This window comes from Lepus europaeus, chromosome 22 (genome assembly GCF_033115175.1).
Source record: "Lepus europaeus isolate LE1 chromosome 22, mLepTim1.pri, whole genome shotgun sequence".
In the NCBI taxonomy this organism is placed as follows: Eukaryota; Metazoa; Chordata; class Mammalia; order Lagomorpha; family Leporidae; genus Lepus; species Lepus europaeus.
In genome coordinates this window covers 21,048,593-21,074,280 of record NC_084848.1, presented here as the reverse complement: position 1 = coordinate 21,074,280, position 25,688 = coordinate 21,048,593, and the positions used below count along the sequence as shown (strand labels likewise).

Sequence of the window (25,688 nt, the reverse complement as noted above, 5' to 3'; positions counted from 1 at the left end):
ACTCTAAATCTAAATTTTCTTGTAGCTTAAGTTTGAATCAACTGATTTGAACTTTAGAGATAAAATTTATATATCATGAAGGGCCAATACAACCCATGTGTGGGGGAAGCTAGCAGAAGGTAAATGTCCTAATTAATGAGCCAAATCTTTCTAGTCCACACACTACAGTCATGGCTGGTGAAAGTAATGCACACACAAGCAGGGATATTTTTAAATTTAGAAAAGGACTTTCCCATCCACTGACACGTTTGATCTTCTCAGCAAACTTGTGAGGGGTAAGTACTATGTAAGTACTAAGTACTTCATAAGTATTATGTAAGTACTAAGTACTATGTCCATTTCATAGATAACAGAAATTAGGCTCAGACTAAAGTCAGAATTAATAACCAGGTCTTCTAACTCCCATCCACCAGAACCTAGTCATTCTCTGAGACAGCTGGAGATCCCTTGGCTTCTGCTGTTCTGATTCTCCTATTCCTCTAAGAGAAACACACCTTCTTCAAGGATATACTAAGGTTGAATTAGGGCTTTGAAATATTATATAGCAATCCAAAATCTGAGAAACAATAAAGAAAAACATGAAACTAGTACGTTCTCTGAAAAGAATTCATAAGGGGACGGCTTCACAGAACCCAAGTGCCAGGTTTTCAATGTGATTTGTCCCCCTAGGATTCATGTGTTGGAAGCTTGGTCCCTAGTCTGGTGATGTTGAGAGGTGGTGTGACTACTTAAGAGGTGGGGCCTAGGAGAAGATCCTCATTTCATTGGAGATGCTGCCCCTTTTAGCTATTAAGAGAGTTCTTATATAATCTTGAGTTAGTTCTTATTAGATTGAATAACTCTAAGAGTGAGCCTGACCTCTGAATCGCTCTGTCTTCCTGTCTGGAATATGGTCTCTCTCTCGCACATGTTCCTGCCATGATGCAATCTGCCCTTTGGGCCCTCAGCAGAGCCTGAACCAACAGGGCAGCCTGATTTTGGTATGCAGTTTCAGGTATCTCATTATAGGAACAGAAAACAGACTCATACACCAAGTATTTTATGTCAGTCAGTCTATATTTAAGGTGCTTTAAACTATGGTTAGTGTCTGATGGCAATGAGACAAACATAGCAAGGATGTGTTCCATTAGCCATTGCTGTGGACCCAAGTAGATGCGGGATGCTGGTGGAGGAAAAAAAAATTGAACAAGCTCCAGAAAAGCATTTATAGAGGATCAGCTGTGGAAAATAATTAAGAGAGCCTAAAGCAAATAATGAGGGAAGGGCTATTTTGGAGGTTTGGTCTTTTTCTGTTTGATGTTCAAATATAATGTAGTTGGGGGCAATGATAGGTTAAAACCATTCACTAATGTCAAATAATTAACAGGAGACCATTTTGGGTCTTTATATTAATAATGCTAATAGTGACAATTTATACTCTCTGCAGCCTTTCATCTGAGATCAAAGTTTATTAAAAGCTCTAAACAAACTTTATAAACACTGTGTAAGTGGTATTAGAGCTGTTATGGAGATGCATAAAATAAAGATCAACTGAGGTGTTAATATCACAGAGAAAGCTCAAGACAGGACTAGTAATGCAACCTAGGGGCATGCCAACTCTTTCCTTCAATGTTCAAAAGGCAGATAATGAGATTACAGTTGCTTAATGAAATCCCATTTGCCAATAAGTTCAGAGTACATTCTGAATATAATCCAGGAATGTCAGTGCTTTATTTCTGAGATCACCTCTTAACCTGCTCAAGATAAATATGGAATCTGCCTGCTAATTTTCTTCCTATTTTCTTTGCATCATTCACTAGATGCTTGTAAATGTTCCTCAACTTATCTTTATTACCTTCACTAGAAGATATGGAATGGAAAGAACACTGTGCCAATAATCAAGACAATCGAATTCTAACCCTAGATTTTCCACACTTAGAAATGCATAAAGCCCTCTGGCTTCCACAGTTCTTCGGTGTAGAGAGAGAGGTTTTTACAAGGATTTCTATGACTTCTTCCAGGTATAATATTATCTAAAATATGAGATCCATGGTCCCAGAGACCAAGTTTACTGTACACTGAGAATAGTTTTAAGACATGATAGGAACTCAATAAATCTGTCACGTAGCACCATATGATTAAATCATGCTGAAGAGTTTGATGGCAGCTAATTGCTCAGTGGACATTTTGTGAAGCTTAGATTTTCTATCCCTCCTAGACTAGATTAGAGCCTATTAGATAGAGATTTCACATATTACTTGGACAAGCCCAATTAATTTTTAAAAACTAGAAATTCGAAACAGGTTAAGTAACTTGACCAGAGTTATGTGCCTAGCTATGGAGCACATGTGACCAAAATCCATATTTTCTGATTCTTTATCAGATGATTTTCACCATATCACTTTCCATCTTTTTAGTCAGGCATGTAATATTTTCAGCTGACGATTGTATGTAGTTTGCTAAAATTAGATGCACAAAATGAAAATTCTCCAAATCAGTTTTTCACTTAAATATTGTTTGAAAAATGTGCACAACATAAACCCCTCCCAACCACTAAATATTGAGTATAGTGAACATATTATACTTAAGTTAAAATCCTAAAATAAAACTAATATACTATGGTATTTCACCTAGATATGCTCACAGTAGAAGGTATTTCTTGTAAGTCTTATATTTTTGGAAAGATATTTCCATTGTGCTTTGTAATACATATTCATATTATTTTCACAAAATAAAGCATTACCCAGAAAATGCACCATGTTATGGATAGTGTTTAGAACACAACTATAAAACACATTATCAAGTGAGGCAGTTAGACAGGCAATATGAATACCTATCAGCATCAAATATGAAGCTGTCAGTCTGACCTCCAAACACTGAGCAACCCAATAATAGTAAATTCATCTGATGGTGAAGCTGCATTCATTATGTAATTTCTCAATGATACCTTCCCTATGTCACCACATTTATGAAAAATTTGACAGGGCTGTAAGAAACAATTTTTGCAGGCTTGAAGAAAACCTACATTTTTAACTTGGTCATCACCTTTTGCCACAAGGTTACAGCTCTGCATAAACAACCCATTTGTTTTAGAAGCAGTTTTCTTCATCTGATCATAAGCAGTCATGTTTCAGAGGCTTAACCCTTTGAAGATGACCCCATTATTGGAAAACATGCCTATTTTACTATTAAAACAGGCCCCGTATTTTGGGACAAGGTGGGGAAAGGAGAATGTCTAGATTGTTTCACCCCAGATCCCTCATGAGAGATTCATGAGGATATTTCCGTTTGCCCTCGATGCGAATATGCAGAAGGTAGACCAACATTAGAGCAGTGGGAAACTTGGCAGAACGGGCTAGGACAGGGTTTGTGCAAAACCTTTTTCCGGTTTCAGTTTGAATGGGTTCCCAGGAAGTGTCAAGTTCGAACAAATCCAAAATTTTACAATGTAGCTCGGCCAAAACTGCTGAGATTCACCTGATTCTGGGTCAAAACTGTACAGAGCACACTGCGTTTTATTTGGTGTAAAGCCAATTGGACTGGACCTTTCAAGCAACTTCAATGAGAGGCTCATAGCCTTGGCAAAACCAAAAATGAACCTAGTTCGATCTCTGGTTTTGAAACAGCAAGTTCTGGCTTTGTAAGGAGATAAAGGCTAGTTTTCCCTAGTTTCAACATTCTTACAAATACTTTGGAGAGACATCGCAAATAATGGACAATTATTTGGCCAGATTTACATACTCAGTTGTTTTCTGGGCTTAATGAGGGCACTTCAGTAAGTACACTTAACTCATTTGGGTCCACATGTTCCTAAGTGCCCTAGAGCACAATTCAACGTCTTCACAAAGAACTGTGACTCTTCCTCAACAACTGTGTCAGTAATTTGCACTAGTAGTAGAGGGTGTACAATTTGAACCAGATCCAGGTTGGAAAGAAAATGAATAATAAAAACTTATACAATGCAGATAAGTGAACTGAGTGTCTATAGCATTTCTCAGTCTGTAATCTCCATACAGACATATGCATATACTCATAATTAAGTATACCAAGATCTTAAAACGTAGCATGTATACTTCAAACTTGTTATCTTCAATGGTAGTTGAATGGTTCCTTATGACTCTACCATTAAAAAAAAAGTCACATACCTAAGAGTTATCCAGTGATTTGTAACATTTCTTAATATAGGCAAGTCCCTCTATATTTTTCTCCATATAGCTTTAAGTGAAGGTTTCTTTTTTAAGATCTATTTACTTATTTGAAAAGCAGAGTTACATAAAACAGAGGGAGAGACAAAGAAAGAGACATCTTCCATCTGCTGGTTCACTCCCAAAATGGAAGCAACCACCAGGATTGGGCCAGGCAGAAATCAAAAGCCTGGAACTCGATCTGACCTCCCACATGGGTGGCAGGGGCCCAAGTAATTGGGCCATCTTCTGTTGCTTTCTCAGCTGTATTAGCAGGGAGCTGGATCTGAAGCAGAGCAGCTGGAACTTGAATTGGTGCTGGTATCCCAGGTAGTGGCTTAACCCACTACACCACAATGCCATCTCCAAGATAATTGTTTAAACTATGTATTCCTCCTATATGCACGTGCATATACATACACAGACTTTTAAGCTGTCTAAATGCTTTAAAGTTTATGTAGCTGCAACGTATGATGTTTCTGAAATATTGTGAATACTGGTACTTTCAAATGGAACTTTTATACTCTTCAATCTTAAATTTGCATTACACATACAAACATACTCAGTGAACTTTAAACATCTCAGTAATTTGTTGCCACCATTTCTCCAATTATAAAATAAATATGATCTTTTTTTAAAGACAACAATTTTATCTTGTTCCTTTTCTCTTTAAATTTATTTCCAATCTGTTTTCTCTTACAGACTTTTATCTTATTATAAAATATCTTTATAGCTGTAATTCTTTATTGGCCTTCCTATTCTACTTCATCCTTCTCTAAAATAAAAATGTATATATACTTACATATATAGAAACACTGATTATTAAAATTTACTGTGACCATAATACTCTAAGTGTTATACATTTTTATGGGCTAAACTGTCATTGCAACTAACCCTAGGTATATTATAAATTTTGAGAAAAATTATTAAACATGAAATGTAAAGAAACCCCAAAGCTTCTGAAAGTATCTATCTTAATGGGATGGATATAAGTTTCTCTTCTTTTGCATTCAATTGGTTCATGTATCCATAGGTAAATGCCAATTTTTGTTTTTGTTTGAATAATCTCGGATCCACTTCATTTCTATCCCAATTTGTTTCCATAGATTTAAATCTTGTTTAAACAAAAAAGTACCTGAAAATGAAAGCATTCTTTTTGCTATAACAGTGTTAACTCCAGGAACATCTTTCTACTTTGATGGCAAACATTATATAGTAATCTGTCAAAACTTAATTTTAATGATTTATCAGCTCCATTAAATCCTCTCTCAACTTATATTGAAAGCAAAGATTTGGAAACCAGTTGAGTTACCAAAGGATTGTAATGTGGTTATTAAAACCATTTACTTTCTGTTTCTGGAAGGTGTACCAAAAGGCTTAATTTCCCAAGATTTATCAATTTATTTTAACTGTTCCTTCAGTTAGAAGCATTTTGTTTAATACAACCTATGCAAAATGGGTGGCAAAAAAATGTCTTATTAACTTTCATACAATTCCACCCTTGCAATATGTTTAATACTTTTATTTTACTTTAGCATCAATATATTTTCATCTAAAGTTTAAATATGTGAATGAGCAAAGCCAGTCCTCATTGTCAAATCTATTAGCCAAATCAGGCTTTCTTTCCAACATAAAAAAAAGTCTGCCTTTATCTTTCAGGTCAGTGAAATGTGTTAATATATGTCCCTTTAATTTGTTGTTTTATTATGTGGTGTGTGTGAAGTATGTCACAGATACAAAAAAGCCCAGAACATACATACATAAATTTTAAAGAAAATAACCATTCATTGTGGTTTGAATTAGCATTTTCCTCACAACTAATGAAGATGAGTATCTTCTCACACATTTTTTTTTTTTTTACAACTGGAATCCTTGTCCATGTCTTTTAACCATTTTTGTTTTTTAAAATGTTTATTTATTTAATTTGAAAGGCAGAAATAGAGAGAGACAGGCAGAGAAACAGAGATCTCCCATCCACAGGTTCACTCTTCAAATGCACACTACAGCTAAGGCTGGGCCAGGCCCAATTCAGGAGTCCAGAACTCAATTTTAAGACTCCCACGTGGGTCACAGAGCCACAGCACTTGATGTCTCTCAGGGTGTGCACCAGCAGCAAGCTGGTATGGAAAATACAGCTGGGACTTGGAAGTAAGCATGCCAACATGAGACGCTAGCGTTCAAATTGGCGACCCAACAGCTATGCCAAATGCCTGCCCCACCCATCTTTTTGCTTTTGAAATCCGTTATCTTTTTCTAATTGTTTTTGTAGGCAATAGATTTGGATACAAACTGATAATCAGTTAGACTTACAAATATATTGTAAAAACGGCTTTTCATTCTTTTTATATTTTGATTTGACAATTTGACAAGTTATTAAAAATAATGTAGTCACATCAGTTACTCCTTTTTCATGTTATCTATGTTTTCAGTGTCTTCTCTTTTTCCCCTAGAAGTTGTCCTAATTCATGAAAATACTCAACACTGTTTTTTTAGTCCCAAATTTTTATGGTTTTGCCATTCATATTTAGGTTTTCATTTATTTGGGGATCTGAGATAGTTTCAATTTAATATTTTTCACATCATCTATTTTTTAAGATTTATTTACTTATTAGAAAGGCAGAGTTACACACACAGAGAAAGAACGAGAGACAGAGAGGGATCTTCCTTCTGCTGGTTCACTCCCCAAATGGCCACAAAGGCCAGAGCTGCGCTGATCCGAAGCCAGGAGCCAGGTGCTTCCTCCTGGTCTCCCATGCGGGTGCAGGGCCCAAGCACTTGGTCCATCCTCCACTGCCTTTCTGGGCCACAGCAGAGAGCTGGACTGGAAGAGGAGCAACAGGGACAGAACCTGTGCCCCAACCAGGACTAGAACCCGGGGTACTGGTGCCACAGGAACATTTCAGTTTTAAGGTAATGTTTGCCATCCATTTTTGCCACACAATCTTTATCAGATTAAGGAAGTTTTCTTCTGTTCTTAGTTTATTAAAGATTTATTAAGATGGTGACGGTGGTGGAATAATGCCTGCTATTTATTTACTGAGATGATGTTACTAAATTTTATTTCTCCTTAGTTGATCACTCTGGTGAATTACAAAAGAACACTCTGGTGATCTATTATTAAGTAAACTCTGAGTTCTTTGAATAAATTCAACTTGTTTATGACGAATAACCATTTACCCATTCCTATATAAAATATTATACAATGCTATAGAGACTTAGTATAATATTTTGGCATCCATGTTAAGGACTGAGGGGACTCTGATTTCCCTTAGCTCAATGGTTTATGCTTGGTTGTCTAGCACACAATTTGGGCATGTTCCTTTATTTGGTAGTCCCTGGAAGAATTTCCATAAAACTCAAATCATCTGTTCCTAGAAAATTTGGTAGATATTTTTCTATAATTTACTTGGGCTTCACTCATTCCTGAGAAAATTTTAATAGATTAAACTTATTAATTTTTAAATTTAGTAATGAGGTTATTCATGTTTTTCTTCTTATTCCTGGCAATATATATTTTTAGAAATTTAGTTATTTCTCTTAATTTTTGAATTTATAATTCAATTATTGAATTTATAATTCAAAAATTTTCAGAATGTTCTCTTGTGTTACTACATTATCCAATAGCTGTGGTTTTATCTTCTTTTTCGTTCCAATGGACATTGGTCATTTTTATTATGATTGGTTGATGAAACCAAACTGACTGACTAGGCAACCAACTTCATCGTATCATTTCTGACCATAGCACATTTGTTTTTCTTTTTCCTTATTTAAACATGCATTTCTTTAGTTGAGAGGCAGAGGGACAGTGTGAGAGCTCCCATTCACTGGCTCCCACCACAAATGCCTGCAATGACAAGCACCAGCACCCCTGGCACCACCCTCACCCCTCCTGCTGCCGGGACCGCACCCGAGAGTCACCAAGCAGACTCACACTCTCCGCTGTGGGACACAGGTATCTCAACAGGTAGGCCAAGTGCCTGTGCCTGCATGTTTGTCTTCTATTTCATTTACTTCTAATCTTTTCTCTATTGGCCTTTTCTTTACATTCATCGCCCTTTCATTTCAGTTTTCGCTACATTTCATATGTTGGATAATAAGCTTATTAATTTTTATGCACTATTTCATAATGCAAACTTTTCAGCCCGTTAAACTGTCACATAAAAACAATTTTGGGTGTATCCCACACATCGTAACATATACTATTTTTATTATCATTTAGTTCTGTATGCTATAATTTATTTTTGACCTGTGAATTATATAGAAGTTTTCTTTGAAAATTATAAACAACTATCTTTTATTTGAAATTTTGGCTCATAGATATGAACAGAAATTGTATGAGCAACTTCTGGTTCTCACTAAAGAAAAATTATATATTCCCCTTACATTGTTCCTCAACACCCCCACCTGCTCTTTTCCTTAGTTATGATGCAAATATAAGTATCAGCTGTGGGACCAGTATTGGCTCATGAGAACGAAGCAACATACAGAGGACAGTGGAGCAAAAATGCAGGTCTCTCACAACATGGTGACACCATACTTGCCAAGGACAATTTATCCTTGGATTGCCATATGAGAAAATTAATTTTTATCTTACTTAATCCACTATTATTTTTTGGTTTCTCCATTAAAGTACTTGTGTCTAACTTAACTGATACCAAATTATGAGCATACTATACTAATGAAAATCAAAATAGGGTCAGATTTCAGTAGTACTATGAAAAAATGAATTTATATCTCCAAGTTGAATGCCTTTCATTCTTTTCCACTTCATCACTGTAGTGTATGCCTATACTTTTTTTTCTCCCTTGACCTCCAACTTATTACACTCACTAGTTCCTGTCACTAAAAAGGACATCCACTTCGACAATCCCTTTCTGGCACCAAACTCCCCCAACTCCTCATTTTCCAACTACAATTTCTAAGGTTGGACCACTCCAAGGTTCATTTTCCCTTTTTATTTTCTCGTAACACTCTACTCCAACCTGCATACTGCTACTACTCTTGCATTCCCATATACCACATTTTCCACACTAGAAGCCCTAACCATCAATGGCTCTCTGTTTGCTAGAGCTGTACTTCCATCTTCCACCTCCCCTCATTGTGATGCATATGACAATATGACGTCAAATACACGGTTATCAGAGCACTCTTTATAAAGAGGAGCCAGCATCCTCCCCAACAGCAATGTTTCAGAATGGGGCAGCATTTGTCACACCAGTTAAGACATCATGTGGGAACCTCACATCCTGCTTGGGTTCCAGTCCCAACTCCACCGTGATGCCAGCTTCCTGATGATGTGCACCTGGGAGGCAGCAGGTAATGGCTCAAGTACTTGGGCCCCTGTCACCGATGGGGGAAAGCCTGATTGAGTATTCAGCTCTCGGCTTCCAACTTCAGCCTCGCCGTGCCCGGGCTATTATATGCATTTGGGGAATGAACCACAGATGCAAAATCTGTCTGTCTCTGTCTTTCAAACAAAAAATACAAATTTTTAAATACAGAGAAAATAAGCCTGAGGATTTGTTTTAGAAGAATGCTTCAGTAGCTAATACTGACCAGTAGACACTGGCACTCAGGAATAACCCATCGGTATCCCTAATACAAATGACTAAGTCTATCCTCACTGGTTCCTATTTCAAAGTTCCACAACATCCGCTACTGATCTCTCACACTGCTCTGTGAGTATATATTATCTGTTATGAACCCATGGGGGGAAACGTGAAAGACTGAAATGAAAGGAAACTTGTTGGATGTCTTCAGTAGAAAATGAGTTTTAGGCCGGCGCCGTGGCTCAATAGGTTAATCCTCCGCCTTGCGGCACCAGCACACCGGGTTCTAGTCTCAGTCGGGGCACCAATCCTGCCCCGGTTGCCCCTCTTCCAAGCCAGCTCTCTGCTGTGGCCAGGGAGTGCAGTGGAGGATGGCCCAAGTCCTTGGGCCCTGCACCCCATGAGAAACCAGGAGAAGCACCTGGCTCCTGCCATCGAATCAGTGCGGTACACCAGCTGCAGCGCGCCTACCGCGGCGGCCATTGGAGGGTGAACCAACGGCAAAAAGGAAGACCTTTCTATCTCTCTCACTGTCCACTCTGCCTGTAAAAAAAAAAATGAGTTTTTACTCTATACTCCCTTGAAGATTTTCAGATTCTTTTTAAGATTTTATTTATTTGAAAGGCAGTTACAGACAGAGAGGAAGACACACACACACACACACACACACACAGAGAGAGAGAGAGAGAGAGAGAGAGAGAGAGAGAATGAGAATGAGAATGAATATCTTCTATCCACTGGTTCACTCCCCAAATGGCCACTATGGCCAGGGTTGGGCCAGGCTGAAGCCAGGAGCCCAGAACTCTATGTGAGTCTCCCACATGGGTGCAGGGACCCAAGCACTTGGGCCTTCGCTGCTGCTTTCCCAAGCACATTAGCAGGAAGCTGGATCAGAGGTGGAGCAGCTGGGACTTAAACCAGCACCCATAAGGGAATCCGACATAGCAAGCAGCAGCTTTACTCGCCATGCCATGGCACTGGCCTCAGGTTTTCCGATTCTATGGAATCTCTGCATTGGTCACTGACTTTCAGTTATTTTTAACTCTGGGAGTTGTAAATAACTTTTACCAATACAAATGATTGTTCATAGACAATAAATTTTGTCTTATGAATCAACTGATTTCCCCTTCCTGCTCTAGAAGAGGCCACTTTGGCCTCTATTTAAAATTCATTTCAGTATTCTTCAGTGCCTGTGTATGTGTGATTCTTTGAATGTTCCTTTAAGTGAGTTGTAATATCTTGCTCATTCCTTCACAAATTAAAAAATTAAATAAGCATATTTGTTAGGACTTCATTATATACATATACACATATATGTATAAACATGAAAGATGTGATTTTACCTCTTTAAAAATACCTTTTAAGAAATCATTTGTTTATTATTGCCTTCAGCTTGATTAATATCCCCAACATCAAATGCTTTCTCTGGCTCCCTCTACCTGACATAACTGATCTTCAGAGTTTATGGAAAAACTAAATCCTTATCATGTCCTCAAATTATGAAGCCTATGATTTTCATGGAGAACCTATACTAAAATGATGTCTAAATTTACTTGACAACTATCTTTTCTTCATTACAGTTCCTGGAAATGCACTTTTGCTTTCAATCAAGGGTTGTATCTAGTCTATTTTTATCTTATACCATTATTTAATTTATATTTGACTTATCTCTTCAATTACGGTCTATGTTCCTTGAGAGGATTCATCTTAATTTATTTTCCTCTCCTCCTCAGTGTCAATACAGTGTCTAATATACCCAGCAAATATCCATTGCTGGGTTCCATCCATGGTCCATGAACAGGAGCTCTCAATAAAGATTTTTTTTTTTAAATTTATTTGACAGGTAGAGTTATAGATAGTGAGAGAGAGAGATAGAGAGAAAGGTCTTCCTTCCTTTGGTTCACCCCCCAAATGGCTGCTATGGCCGGTGCGCTGCGCTGATCCGAAGCCAGGAGCCAGGTGCTTCTTCCTGGTCTCCCATGCGGGTGCAGAGGCCCAAGCACTTGGGCCATCCTCCACTGCCTTCCTGGGCCACAGCAGAGAGCTGGACTGGAAGAGGAGCAACCGGGACTAGAACCCGGTGCCCATATGGGATGCCAGCGCTGCAAGGTAGAGGATTAACCAAGTGAGCCATGACACCGACCCCAATAAAGATTTTTTTTTTTAAGTTAGCTTTTTATTTGCTAAATTTTGGTTGATGTTTCATTCCCTGGAAAATTCACATTAAACTTTAGTGAAGATGGTTAGGACTTCTGTGAGACACTAAACAAGGATTAGCCAGGAAGATGAGGAAATACAGACTATATTGATGCACCTTGTGAGTTTCCCCCTCAATCATTGCACTAGAACTGCTTACATCTATATTTCTAGGTACAATCCTAAACAAGAGATAATATATTTGGTTCAACATTTATTCTTTCTTAAATGGTTATTAATTGGCCATGGCAGATTAAGAATTTTTGACTGACCCTAGGGATTCATTTGCAAATAAAATAAAATTTCTCCCATCCAAGTACTAACCAGACCTGACCCTGCATACCTTCCAAAATGAGACAAGATTGGGCACATTCATGGTAGTATGGCCATAAACTGCAAATAAAAGAAAATTTCAAATCCAGGAAAGTTAGCTGCTAGTGAAGAAGAGGAGAGAAAAACTGAGGAAGAAGATAGAAGAGGGACACATTATTTTGACCTAAGTATATATATATATAACTGGTGAGAAGCCAAATCAAGTTTCTCATTATGATGCAAAATCCATCTCATTTTCAAATATTATGACTACTGACTCTTTAAACTCAATCTACTGTAAGTATTCCTAATGGAATGATGAAATTTCAAACTTCTATAGACTTGTATTACCTTGATATACTTCTGAACAACATGCAATACCTAATGTGCTCTTACTACCAATTCAACTAAATGTGGACCACCAACAGATTGCTATGATTTAAATGCTGGGTTCTGAGAGAATAATAAATGACCTTGAAGTTGTTTTTAGCATATTTGATTTTATGAACCTACATTACCCGCTGACAAGTCTACCGAGTAAATTAAATTCTACTCCTTATAATGCCATATGAAGTCAGAGGACTTCATAATATTTGAGCATTTTTAGTGAACATTTTAATTTTATGGTTTTACTTAGTTACTTCCAGTTAAAACTATCTGGAGAAAACTGCTACTGTAAAAACCCCAGTCTATTTTATCAATTTTATTTTTCTCATGGTAACTTTTTACTTTTATCTTTACTCCTAGAGGAACCCTTAGAATAAGTCATTTAAGATTCTATTCCACATTACTTTGTTAGTAAAGAGATTAGATAAACAAAAGCTTCACATATACAAATAAAATTTATTGCCCTTTTGTTGTTATTGTTGTATCTTTCAGTTTCATATTTATGGGTATAATTCAAATGATTAAATGAGAAATAACAAGCAATCACATAATGATCACATAATACTTATTTGGTCCTAAATATTTTCACACGTATTTTATTTGCGAATTCTCACTAGCAACTGATATTTTAGTTACAACTATTTTTTACATATATAGGAATCAAGAAAGATGTGACTTGCTAAATGTGGGTAAATGGGATTTTGTATGCTGAACACAAGTCCTCCAAATAAAAATTTTGTTTTTGTTCATATTTTTTTAAAAGAGCATTTAATTCACAAGCCAAATCCTTCTGGCACGACACTTTGGAAGAGTAAGTAAAACATACATGGAAGAACACTAAACATTTTTTTCTACAATGGCATCATACTGAAACTGAGAAGGACAGTGTACTTTCTAAATGGCCCAGTAAAATCTAAGGCAGAAGTTATTTACTTCTAGGGTCTGGACACTGTCAGTCAAAATCATTTGCTTACATTTTACTAACATGTGCTCTGTACCATGTTTCCATTCCTCAGACAAAATAAATATTGTATTCTCTATGAGTCTTATTGTTTACAGGATTCAAATTTCTTCTTTGCTCATTAAAAACATTAAACCACCATTACAGCAAATAAATTAATATTTCACATAATTTCTTAAAGGTTTTATAATGAAAAATATGCCAGCCAAAGTTTGTACCTTTTATTTAACTTTATATGAGTATATAACTCTTTTTAATAAACAACACATTGGGGCTGGCACTGTGGCATAACAGGTTAAGCCTCTGCCTGAAACTCTCCCATACGGGTACCCATTCAAGGCCCGGCTGCTCTACTTCAGATCCAGTTTCCTGCTAATGTGCCTGGGAAAGCCACCTTAGTTGACCTACGTACCCAGGGCCCTGCCACCCATGTGGGAGACCCAGATGAAACTACTGCCTTTGGCCTGGCCCAGTGCTGGCCATTGCAGGTACATGGGAAGTGAACCAGGGGAAGGAGGATCTCTTTCTCTAACTCTACCTTTCAAATAAATAAATCTCAAAAGAAAAAAAAAAGCTGCATATTTCAAGATAATACCACAATTTTATTATTATTCTAATTCACATAATTTAACTGTAAAGGTGTTTATATTATATAGCCATATTTTTTTAAAACTTGAAAAACAAAGCAATGAAACTACAACCAACAATTCTTAACAATTCCGTATTATGAATTGCTCACTCTCTTCTGTTCTTTTATATGCCTCAATGTTTTCATTGAAGCAAACATGAACTTATATTTCATTTGTAATTTTCTAATAAATGTTGCAGCATGTAGTTTTTACAACTATCACCTAACATTTCCAAATACTAGATTCCTATAAAATAATTCAATAAAATCAGCTGTTATTATTCTCATTTTGAATAGAGGTGAGAAAAATGTAGTACAAATACGAATGTAGAAAGCATTCTGGTCTCAGTTTCTTATTAATCAACTCTTTCAGTGAATGTTAAACAAAATAACAAATGCACAAGATACTGATTAGATTAGTATTATGATGTTTCCCATGGATTAGTGTGGCTTGACATCATCTGTCTTGAAAGGGCATATACCACATAAGAATATTCATAAATTGTGATTTTTTTTTCACCTGAAAAGTCGGTATCCACATACCTTTGTGATATAGTTTAGCTCATTTTCCCCTTTGAATCTTAGATGTAGTTACAGAAACACTTTCTGGAATTGCTTCTTTGGGCATGCTCTGAAATCCGCATCAGGAGACAGCAGTTATTCTGACACAAGGAAAGAGAAAATGCCCCAACTTACCGTTTCTAATACATTTACACGGTCCTGCAAATAAACATAATACATAATTAAAAATCATTTGAAGCGTACTCAATCTCAGGCTTTCTATTAACCCTCCATTAATAGTAATCTATTTTGAAATTGTAAAGAATGAAAACTCCTACTCAGAATGATCTCTACATTAGAAAAAAAAAAAGCCATGAAATAATCATGATTCCCTTTCTCATTTTATACAGTATTAGGACTACAAGGTTTAATTTAACAGTAAATACCATAAATTTAGATCTAATTACTGAAAGGAATGACACTTACCACTTTTGTACTGGTAAAATTACCTAGTTACGTAAGGATATATAAATTTTAGATAGATTTGAATATATGAGACAGAGTTAGAAAAGAGTTGTGACATAGAAAAGGAATCCAGCACATGCACTAGCTATCCATTAGACATAAAGTAAAAATGTGGTCTTGCAGGAAGGCAGATTTCAGAGTAAGACAACTTAGGGACAGGCATTTGGCCTAGTGGTTAAGATAGCGGCTGGGATGCCCACTTCCCATGTAAGAATCTGAGTTCCAGTCCCAGCTGTACTCCAGATTCCATCTTCCTGATAATGTGTACCCTGGGAGGCAGCAGGTGATGGCTCATTGGTTGGATTCCTTCCACCACGAGAGACCTGAATTTGAGTTCCAGGCTCCTGGCATTTGGGCAGTGAACCAGTGGATGTGAAATCAATCAATCAGTCAATCAATCTCTCTCTCTCTCTCTCTCAAGTAAGTTAAAAAAATAATTTTTAACACAGGAAAATAAACAAAAATTTTATCAAGAGGAATAACTCCATCAATTAAAATTAGTAAGTAGGGTCTGGGCATTTAGCCTAGTGGTTAAGATACCAGTATCCCACATCAGAATGCCTGCATTCAATTCCTCACCCTAGCTTTCTGCTTAGCGACACTGGGAAGGAGCAGTGATGGTTCAAATAATTAAATCGTTGTTTCACATGTGAAAGCTCTAGATTGTCTTTCTGGCTCCCAGTTTTGACCTGGTCCATTTCTGTCTGTGTCCATCTGTCTCTGCCAGTCTCACTTGCTGTCTCTCTGCCTTTCAAGTAAAGTTTTAACAATTTAAGATGAGGGTCCAGCGCCTGCAGTGCAGGTGTATTCCATATGGGTCCGGTTCAAGTCTCAGCTGCTTCACCTCCATTCCAGTCCCTGTTAATGTACCCAAGAAAGCAGTGGAAGATGGCCCAAGTGCTTAGGACCCTGCATCCATGTGGGATGCCCGGAAGAAGCTCCTGGCTCCTGGCTTCAGCCTGGCCTAGCTGCAGCTATTTGGAGATGAACCAGCAGATATCTGTGTGTGTGTATGTGTGTGTGTGTTTGTGAGTAACTCTTTAAAATAAATGAATCTTTCTTAAAAATTTAAAATTAATATGTATATCATTATTAAAAACAAGACAGGAGAATAAATGAGAAAGATTCACATATAGCCAAACATGAACTGAGACAGTCGTTCATAATCTACAGAATCTTAGAAGGTTTATGGAAATATTGGTTTTAAAGCAGGTCATTAACAACATTGTTAAAATAATAAATAAGAAAATGATTGTATACTCAATTCAATAATCATATCCTCAACATTTTCCAGAGCTTACAGCTATAGAAGGAAGTCTTTATCAAATAAAAGAGAACAATTTAAGAGAGAACAGAGTATGAAGAAAACAGAAAACAAGCCTTTTTCAGAGGGTCAAGGCCACATTTCTTTTCTCTCATTTTAAAAAACTAGAGGAAGGGCAGGTGCTGTGGCGTAGCGGCTAAAGCCACTGCCTGCAGTGTCAGCATCCCATATGGGTGCTGGTTCAAGTCCCAGCTGCTCCACTTCTTATCCAGCTCTCTGCTATGATCTGGGAAAGCAATAGAAGATGGCCCAAGTCCTTGAACCCTTGCACCCATGTGGGAGACCTAGAGAAGAAGCTCCTGGCTCCTGGCTTCAGATTGGCACAGCTCCAGCTATTGTAGCCATCTAGGGAGTGAACCAGCAGATGGAAGACTCCCTCTCTCCCTCTCTCCCTCTCTCTCTCTCTCTCTGCCTTTCCTTCTCACACTGTATACCTCTGACTTTCAAGTAAATAAATAAATCTTAAAAAAAAAAAAAGAAACTAGAGGAAATCTGTGGGACTCTGAATTTTCTTGTTGTTCAGATTAATCAATCATTAATCCTAAATCAAAGGAGGAAACTAATGCAGAGAATGACTCACCCTTCAGGGACCCACATAGATTCCTGGTGCTTGAGAACAGAATAAACTTGGCCATCACCTACATGTTCTCAGCTTCACTACAACACCAGGGCTGACCTATGAGGACTTCGGCAAAACAAGTTTCACCCCTCTGGGAAACTGAGTTCAATATTTCTATCATGCAAACATTTGCCTATGTAGGCACAAATTCAATGAATATATTAGGCAACAGCAGGCTATTCTTAGAAATATGAGGGAGCTTCAAAAAGTTCATGGAAAACACCTGTCATAAAAAATTACACATGGAGTTTCCAAATTTTTATGCCAAAATAAACTTATCATTTAACTCCATTTTGACAAACTTTTAAAAATTTCCTCATATAATCTGTTTAATTGCATTTTGCTGGAATACTTGAGAGGACTTTGTTCTTCCATAATTTTCATAAAATAATTGCTATTTTGTCAGTAACATTTGAGTGCTTCATAATAAACGCATATGATGCCTCAAGAGGGCTTTGATCTGTTGTTACCGGGCATGGTACCCACAGCACATCTGGGACGCAACCATTCAGCAATGCTTTATCATCCTTTGCAGATTGCACAGAAGCAAATTAAATGCCATACACAGATGGAAACAGCCTTCGGGCAATATCACATTTTTTGTGAAACACCTTGGAAGGCTCAAAATATTTACAGCTCCTATTTGGGTCTTCAGTTTTCCCCAGACCATGGGTTTTTAGATTGTAGATTGAAATTATTTAGGATTACCATATTTGAAGAGCATGCACATAGTTTGCAGAAAACAGGGGATTTCATGGGCTGCAGGGTCGGAGTTGTGAGCAGTGGGTTAAGCTGCTGTTTGCCATGCTGGCATCCCATGTTGAAATGGTAGTTGGAGTCGCAGCCACACCACTGTCTGATCCAGCTCTCTGCTAGGATTCCTGCCACCAATGTGGGAGACCGATGGAGTTCCCGGCTCCGATCTTTGATATGGCCTAGATCTGGCTGTCACAGCTATTTAGAGAGTGAGTTAGCAGAGGGAAGATCCCTCTCTCTCATTCTCTGCTTCTCTGTCTTTTCCTCTATTATTCTGATTTTCAACTAAATAATTCTTTAAAAGTAGATGATTTTGTATGATGACAAACAGAACTGAACTGAATTCTCTGTTTTAAGTCATACCTCAGTTTTTGGCAAACATAAACCTATTTTGTAATTTATGTTAAATGTCTTCATTTTACCTAAGTGTTTCTTACATAATTAGAAGAAAATGTGCCCAGTATATACAACCATGGATCCATATGCCCAAAACAACCCCATTTGGTTAAAATATATGCATCAATAAATAATCTATTTGGGTGATAAAATGACTTTTGCATGCCTGTAACCTACTTCATTCCAGAATGGTAGTGACACAACTTTCCATGAAAAATGAACAATTTTTTAAAGAATAGCAAATGAGGGAAATATGAAATTGAGTCCATTAACCTGAAATTTATTGTTTCAATTTGTCAATCAACTTCAGCTAGTAAGATATTTATCACTGCTGCCAATTAGTGAGCTTGGTTTAAATCATAGTATGGTACTAATACGTGTAAACTATAAGTAAAAAGACACTATTCCTAGTTTTTTTGAAGTTATTACTTGATTTCAAAATTTAAGAAATGTATTTTGAAAATTTCAATGGTTATTGCTGACAAATGTTTAGCAGACAGTATTAGTTAAAAAAGAAATATAAATACATATATCTAAAAATAAATGAGGCAGGCTACTGTAACATCCTTATTCTCAAACTGAAAATTTGCATACGTCCACTTATATTTTTGTTATTAAAACAGAGGTAACATAAGTCAATATTGTGGCTCTGATAAAGTCCATAAAAAATGTGAATCTATACCACAGAATGAGCATTTAATACACCAAAATAGTAACTCAGATCCCCCTTAACCTCACCCATCCTACCTAGAGTTGGTTTCTTTCTTTTCTTTTTTCCCCTTAAATCTCCAGTTTTCATTTTAACACATTTTTCTTCAAGCTCAGCCTATAGGTTCAACACTTCCTCCCCCATTCCCACTAACCCATAAACACATACACACACCCACTCACAAAATTTGGATTCAGAAAAAAATGGATTAAAACACGGAAAATGGGGTTAGGAGGTAGGAGAAACAGAGATGCCAGAAGACCTGCAGAAGTAACAAAGTCAATTCCATTGTGATCATGCAACTTCAGGCGGTTTTAATAAGTTAGTGGATGGGGCCAGTACTGTGGTGTAGCAGGTAAAGCCACTGGCATCCCATAGGGGCGCTGCTTTGAGTCTCAGATGTTCCATTTGCGATACAACTCTGCTGTGGCCTGGGAAAGCAGCAGAGGATGGCCTGAGTCCTTGGGCCCCTGCACCTGCGTGGGAGACCCAGAGGAGGCTCCTGGGCTTCGGATCAGCCCAGCTCCAGTGGTTGCAGCCATTTGTGGAATGAACCAGCAGCTGGAAGACTTTGTCTCCCTCTTTTTTTTCTCTTTCTCTGCCTCTGACTCTCTGTAACACTGCCTTTCAAACAAGTAAACAAATCTTTAAAAAAAAAAGTTAGTGGCTCTTATTTTGTATCATGGACTATGAAGAACACACACAAACAATTTTGCATATTCTTTTAGGACAAAGTAGACTGTCTACAACTTACTCATGTGCCTCAAGTCCTTTTAATCTGAATAAAAACACCTAAAATAAGATGCAAAAATATTATACAAATAAATTATTTTATTAGTCCAAATCCATTTATTTCTCTTTCATGAAATATTTCTAAATGCCACCTATAACAAAGAAACTACTGTGACTACAGAAGCCCAGGGCAGAAGTAAATACATGAGTCTCTAAATAGGAGTGGTGGGTTAAACAGAAATCATAGAAGAAATTTCCTTCAAATATTTGAAGAAAGAAAATTGTGTATGGAGGTGAACTGTTTGGTTTCTATTGTTTTTTGGTGATTGGGTAGTCCCTTTTCTGTTGTTCTTTGGTTCTATTTAAGAAAGGGAAAATTTAAGAAACACCTATAAAAGCAACAAAATTTGATTCTAATGTGTCTTTTTTTTGGTGACTGCCTATGCAGTCAGTGCACAGTCACTGATTGTTAATAGCTGCTCTTACCAATAAGTGGATGCCACATACAAAAATAATGTTGTTAAACATCATGTGTTAATTTTTTCTGGGCTCCAAGATCATGTATGGAGACTTTTATTTTGGCCGTAGCTTAAAGTACATGCACTGAATGAAAGATGTATTTTAACTTCTTAGGATGAGGTTTGCAATTGCCTTGAGCTATATATACTCTTGCTACTTGCTCATGATGGCGTGGACATTAGAATTTAGGAATGAACCAAGGAAAATGTATTAGTTTCACTAGAAATGGGAAATTGTTTATAGGCTAAGTTAGGAAATGTGTACTAAATAGGTCATTGATATCTGGATACCTGATCATGAACAGTTTGTTTCAGCTGAAACAATCAGATAAACTGATTCATGCCTCACATCTAAGAAATGACTTAAAAGTTAACAAGCCTAAATAATCAGAATTATTCTGCCTCCGTTAAGTACAGCTGAACAGGTTTAGTGACTGTATCACAAGTGCAGCATTTTCTGAGAATGTTTTCAATATTTCATTAACATATACTGGAACTGTGGCACAGAAGGCTAAGGCTCCACCTGTGGCACAGGCATCCCACATAGGTGCCGGTTCTTCTCCCAGCTGTTCCACTTCTGATCCAGCTCTCTGCCATGGCCTGGTAAAGTGGTGCAGGATGGCTCAAGTGCTTAGGCCCCTGGACCCACATGGGAGACCCAGAGGAAGCTCCTGGCTCCTAGCTCTGAATCAGCCCAGCTCTGGCCTGCAGCCATTTGGGGAGTGAACAAATGGATGGAAGACCTTCCTCTCTCTCTCCCTTTCTCTGTCTGTAACTCTACCTCTTAAATAAATAAATAATTTTTTAAATAAAAAAGTACAACACACACACACACACACAAATGTAACAACAACCCTGTCTTTTCCAAGTCTAAAAAGCTTAAGAGTACAGATTAATTCTGTAAACTTCTCTGGGACTGAAGGACAATGATGGGCATTAAACTTCCAAAAAGGACAATTCACAATGAAGTCTTCCCCCCACACTGTTCTAGGAGCACCAAGCCTTTTTTCTCACTGAAAAAAAAATCCACTCGGCTTTACCTAAAAAGACTGCTGCATCACGTTCCTCCTCTCAGTGCCAACTCTGTTTAACCAGGAGGCTCACTTTACTTGCTACTTCTTACATCCAGGATATAGAATGAAATGTAAATAGTATGCACATTTTTTCTCCAAGGCATTCCCAATGACAATCAAGTACCCTTAACAATTTGATTGTCTTTTTTAAAAATAATTCAAATAACTAGAACTAACTTCAAATGTATTCTTTCTCAAACTTCAAGGCAGTATCAAGGTAGTAAAAATAAACAAAAAGCGAAGAATTTGATTGTTCAGCACTAATCAGTATTTCATATAATGATTTAAAATAAAACAATAAAAAAATCACAATCTCAATGTAGCAATATTATAAACAGCTTTAAAATATAACATATGCATAGCTTTGAATTTGCCCAGTGAATCAATGAGCTACACATAAAGCTGCATGCCATCTATTCAAAGTCAGTCAGTTACTCTACATATAAAAAATTTTAATGCAAGTTGCATTGGAGCATCTTGCATTGATTTTGTAATCAATTAAAGTTCCATTTAACCATCACTGGATACCTGGAGTCTATTCTTAGTAACTCATTTCACTACCTGTTTATGTGCTGAATTCAAATAACCTACTTCAGGTCCAAAATAACCAACTAGAAATATTGAAGAAGAAAAACAACCTACAGTAAGGCACCAAGATTTTGTCCAAAACCAAATGTTAGTTAAAAACCTCCACAATTGTGACATCAAGACAAGGCAGTTTAAAGGAATCTACTACAGGCAGTGTCCGGTAACGCTTCTCGTTGCTTGTTTTTCACTTCAGGTGTGGCAAATGGGTGACAGAACCAGGAGGAGGAACAATCCCAGGATTTAAAATCAGACTCAGGGTGTCTAGCCCCCATTTCCAGCACTTCTCCTCTCCTGCCATGACCGTGTCAGAGACCGCAGCCGTTCACCTGTGGTTGTGCTGCTGCATTCTCAGAGGGGCGCTCTGGTCTGCGGGCTTGTTGTGATGTGACCATTCCCTACCACTGTACTCCATGTTGACCCACCCCACGCAGGAAAAGCTGAGGTTGCATTTCCACTGACGTGGGATAGAAGCCTGGTTTGTGGGGTGGGAACTGCACGTGGAGTGGAGGAAGATGAAGGGAAAATTCTGGAAACAGGGCTTTTTTAGTCTTTGTTGACTGCTTTCAGACAGGAAAATGCAACTTGAAACACTACGTAAGTAAGGGTTTTGGTTAAAATTCCTGTCAACACTTCTAGTCAGCTGTATGAATCTAAAATAAAAAAAAAAGCTTTATCCTTAATGCGTCAGCAAACAAAGCAAGGCAATGAGATTTCTTTTGTGTTGCTTTACAATGAAAAAGTATTGCCAGATTCTTCCTTTGAAACACAATGTAATGTGGTAGATTTGTGTGTGCCTACAGAATATGACAATACCCAAATGAAGGGCAGAAGACACGGACTGATCTTTGTTCTGATTCCCCAATCCCCAGTCTCAATTCCTGGCTTCCAGGTAACAAAGTAATTGTTCAGTGGGTGACATCAGAGATGGAAAGCAATGAGGAATTATTTGCAGATAAAATAAAGACTATGATGGTGGTGAGGGGAGACAATGCAAGTGACAACCAACAGAATTTCACAAAATTTCAAAGACCGTCCCAGAAAAGAGATGGAGGAACAAGTGTTGGGTGGTAGGGGGAGAAAGAGAAAGCCAACAATTCAGAAACTAACAAACCAATTTTTTCAAGATTTTATAACAAATAAAGTATATACCTCCAATTGTGAGGTCAGTCATATATCAAAGAAATATGTTCTGAACTCCCAAGCAAATCATATGGCAATGGTGATTATGGTATAATTTACAAGCAGGCTTTTGTCATGCAGAACTTGTACAAACAATAGGGGATGCTCTCATTTTCAGGGATACAAAGAGGTGTGTATCTGCTTCCGAACACAGCTGGTCTAATGAGCCTCTGGAGCTGACATCTCCTTTGTTTCCCTGAAGGACATACTTGTTTTGGGCTTGGAGGTATAGAACATTCACAAGGGAGCCCATATAAACCCACAATCCATTGTTCCAAGCCCTTCCACATGAATATTTGAATTGCAGCACCTGATGTTGACTACCATGTGCGTCACACAGTGGTCACTGAAGAGCACACAGTCTACCTTTGGAATTAAATTGCGTACCTTTGGGAAATTCCAAGAGTCCATATCCTAATTTACATGCAGCTGTTTACTCAACACTTTGGAATTAAAGCAGAAGGCGTGCATTAGAGACCTTTCACTCTTCATTCTGATATTCCTTCTTTGTGCTTCTGGGTACAGTTATCCTTCCAAAGCTGACACTAAACATACCACTGATAAGGATACTCGAGACCAAATCAGAAGGTCTTAAAGTAATGTATCTGGCTGACATGAGTTAGATTATTTTTTAGCTCTCTAATTCAGTTTGACTTAGATGAAAACTATCCTTAACGTCCAATGAGGAAAAACAAATAAATCCAATGACTTAGTTGCACTACTGGGAAGCACACAGCATACCTGAAGGCTGGTTTACCCACTAGGTCCTAAAATAAGGCAGGTGTATCTTTACTAGTCATTTACAAATATCCTAAATATTCCTACCTATGAAATACTTAACTGCTTTTTCTTCATATTGAGCTTCATTCTGATTTTTCACTGCAGTCTGACTAGTATCTTCCCAAGATAGAAGTTTAAACGGTAGCTTCGGCTGTTTAAGAGAGATGTGAGTTATGAAAAAGACTCATAAAACTCTATTATCTTAAAGTAATTGAAAGCACTATAAGAAGTAATAGCTATAAAACAACACTAATAAGACTATAGTAATTTCAAACTAATTTTTACATTTCTGCATTTAGAGAGAAAGACTTCAAATAATACTTTTTAAATGGTCTCCAAAATAACTCCTTATCTAACATGAAGTCAAAAATTTGAAGGAACTTAATACTTAGAATTTAAAACATTTTACACTTCAGCATTAGAAATAAAGAGTAGTGGTTCAATTCAAAGTGTTTTCAATTGTCTTTCCTTCAGAAAGACATCTCTGGAAGTAACTGATCCTAAGTTCCAAAGTCTAAGACATAAATGAATCTGTTAACTAGGCAGTTTTAGCCAGTAAAGAAAGTGACTGAACACTTAGAACCATATCTGTGCACAACATAGCTTGGATGCAATGTGACTGGAAATTTAGGAAGATGTGATTAAACAAAACTACACTTTGTTTACATTTGCCAAATAATTTAAAAATCTACCAATATAAACATATTCCTCAACTCAAAAATATATTCGTCAAACTTGTGTCAGTCCTTTTTAAAAGGCAAACATTCTTGAGAAAGATCACCTGTAACCCAGGTGCCAAAGTCAAGGTAGGACAACAGGGTAAGTCCAGACAGACATCTGCTTTTATAAGTCCAAAAGATAAAAAATGGCTTTCACAATTTTATTTGGTTGAAAAAAAAGTAAGAATAATATTTCAGGGCCAGCACTGTGGTGCAGCAGGTTAAGCTGCTGCCTGTGATGCTGGCATTCCATATAAGTGCTGGTTCGAGTCCCAGCTCCTCCATGTCCAATCCAACTCTTTGTTAAAGCACCTGAAAAAGCAGTGGAATATGGCTCAACTACTTAGCCCCCTGCTAGTCCCATGAAAGACTTGGATGGTGTTCTAGGCTCCCGGCTTCAGTCTACCCCACCCTGGTCACTGCAGCCATTTGGAAAATGAACCAGCAGATAGAACCTCTCTCTCTCCACTCCCTACCCTCCAACCTGTAACTCTGCATTTCAAATAAACAAAAAAGAATAATTTAAAAAAAAACATTTTTAAAAAAGAATAATGTTTCATGATATAGAAATTATATGCAATCCAAATGTCAGCATCCATATATAAAGTTTTACTGAAATACAGCATCATTATTTGCTATATCTATATCTATAACTGTTTCCATACTAAAATGCATGGTTGAGTTACTTCAAGAGAGCATAAGACCTACTAACTAAGTTAAAAATATTTAGAATCTGGCTCTTTACAGGAAGGATGGTGACCCCTCTTTCTAAGGGTTTCTTATCCTAAGAATTATTTCTTGCTTCACTGAGGTCACAGTATGGAAATTCTTTCTGAAAGGAAACAAGGCAAAAAAAAAAAAAAAAACGCTAAATAGGAACAACAAAAAACAAAAAATAGGAACTAGGCAATTTTCACCTAACTTTTAAAACTTAAGTGATCCATAAGCATAAATATATTCACCTATAATAATATAATACATTCCTAAAATCACACAGTATTTTCCTTCTATTCTTTACTTCTTTTTATGCACCATTTTCTTCCAATGTCTTTCCTTCCTTTGTTTCTCTTTCC

At 37.2% G+C, this 25,688-nt stretch overlaps 1 protein-coding gene across 11 annotated transcripts in view; it reads right to left on the bottom strand.

Moving 5' to 3' along the window:
• Positions 1–25,688, bottom strand: part of CEP128 (centrosomal protein 128) — a 620,584-nt gene that overhangs the window by 191,124 nt on the left and 403,772 nt on the right. For 9 of the 11 annotated variants that reach the window (XR_009864818.1, XM_062181526.1, XM_062181524.1 and 6 more), the window contains one exon: positions 14,893–14,916. The exons of 1 other annotated variant lie outside the window; for it this stretch is intronic. Coding sequence is in view for 9 of the 10 variants with exons in the window: in XM_062181526.1 (XP_062037510.1) it covers positions 14,893–14,916 (24 nt within the window). In the remaining variant the exon portion in view is untranslated. Of the gene's footprint in view, positions 1–14,892; positions 14,917–23,872; positions 24,048–25,688 lie in introns of those variants that run through there. One more of the 11 variants, XM_062181529.1, reaches the window with a different exon arrangement.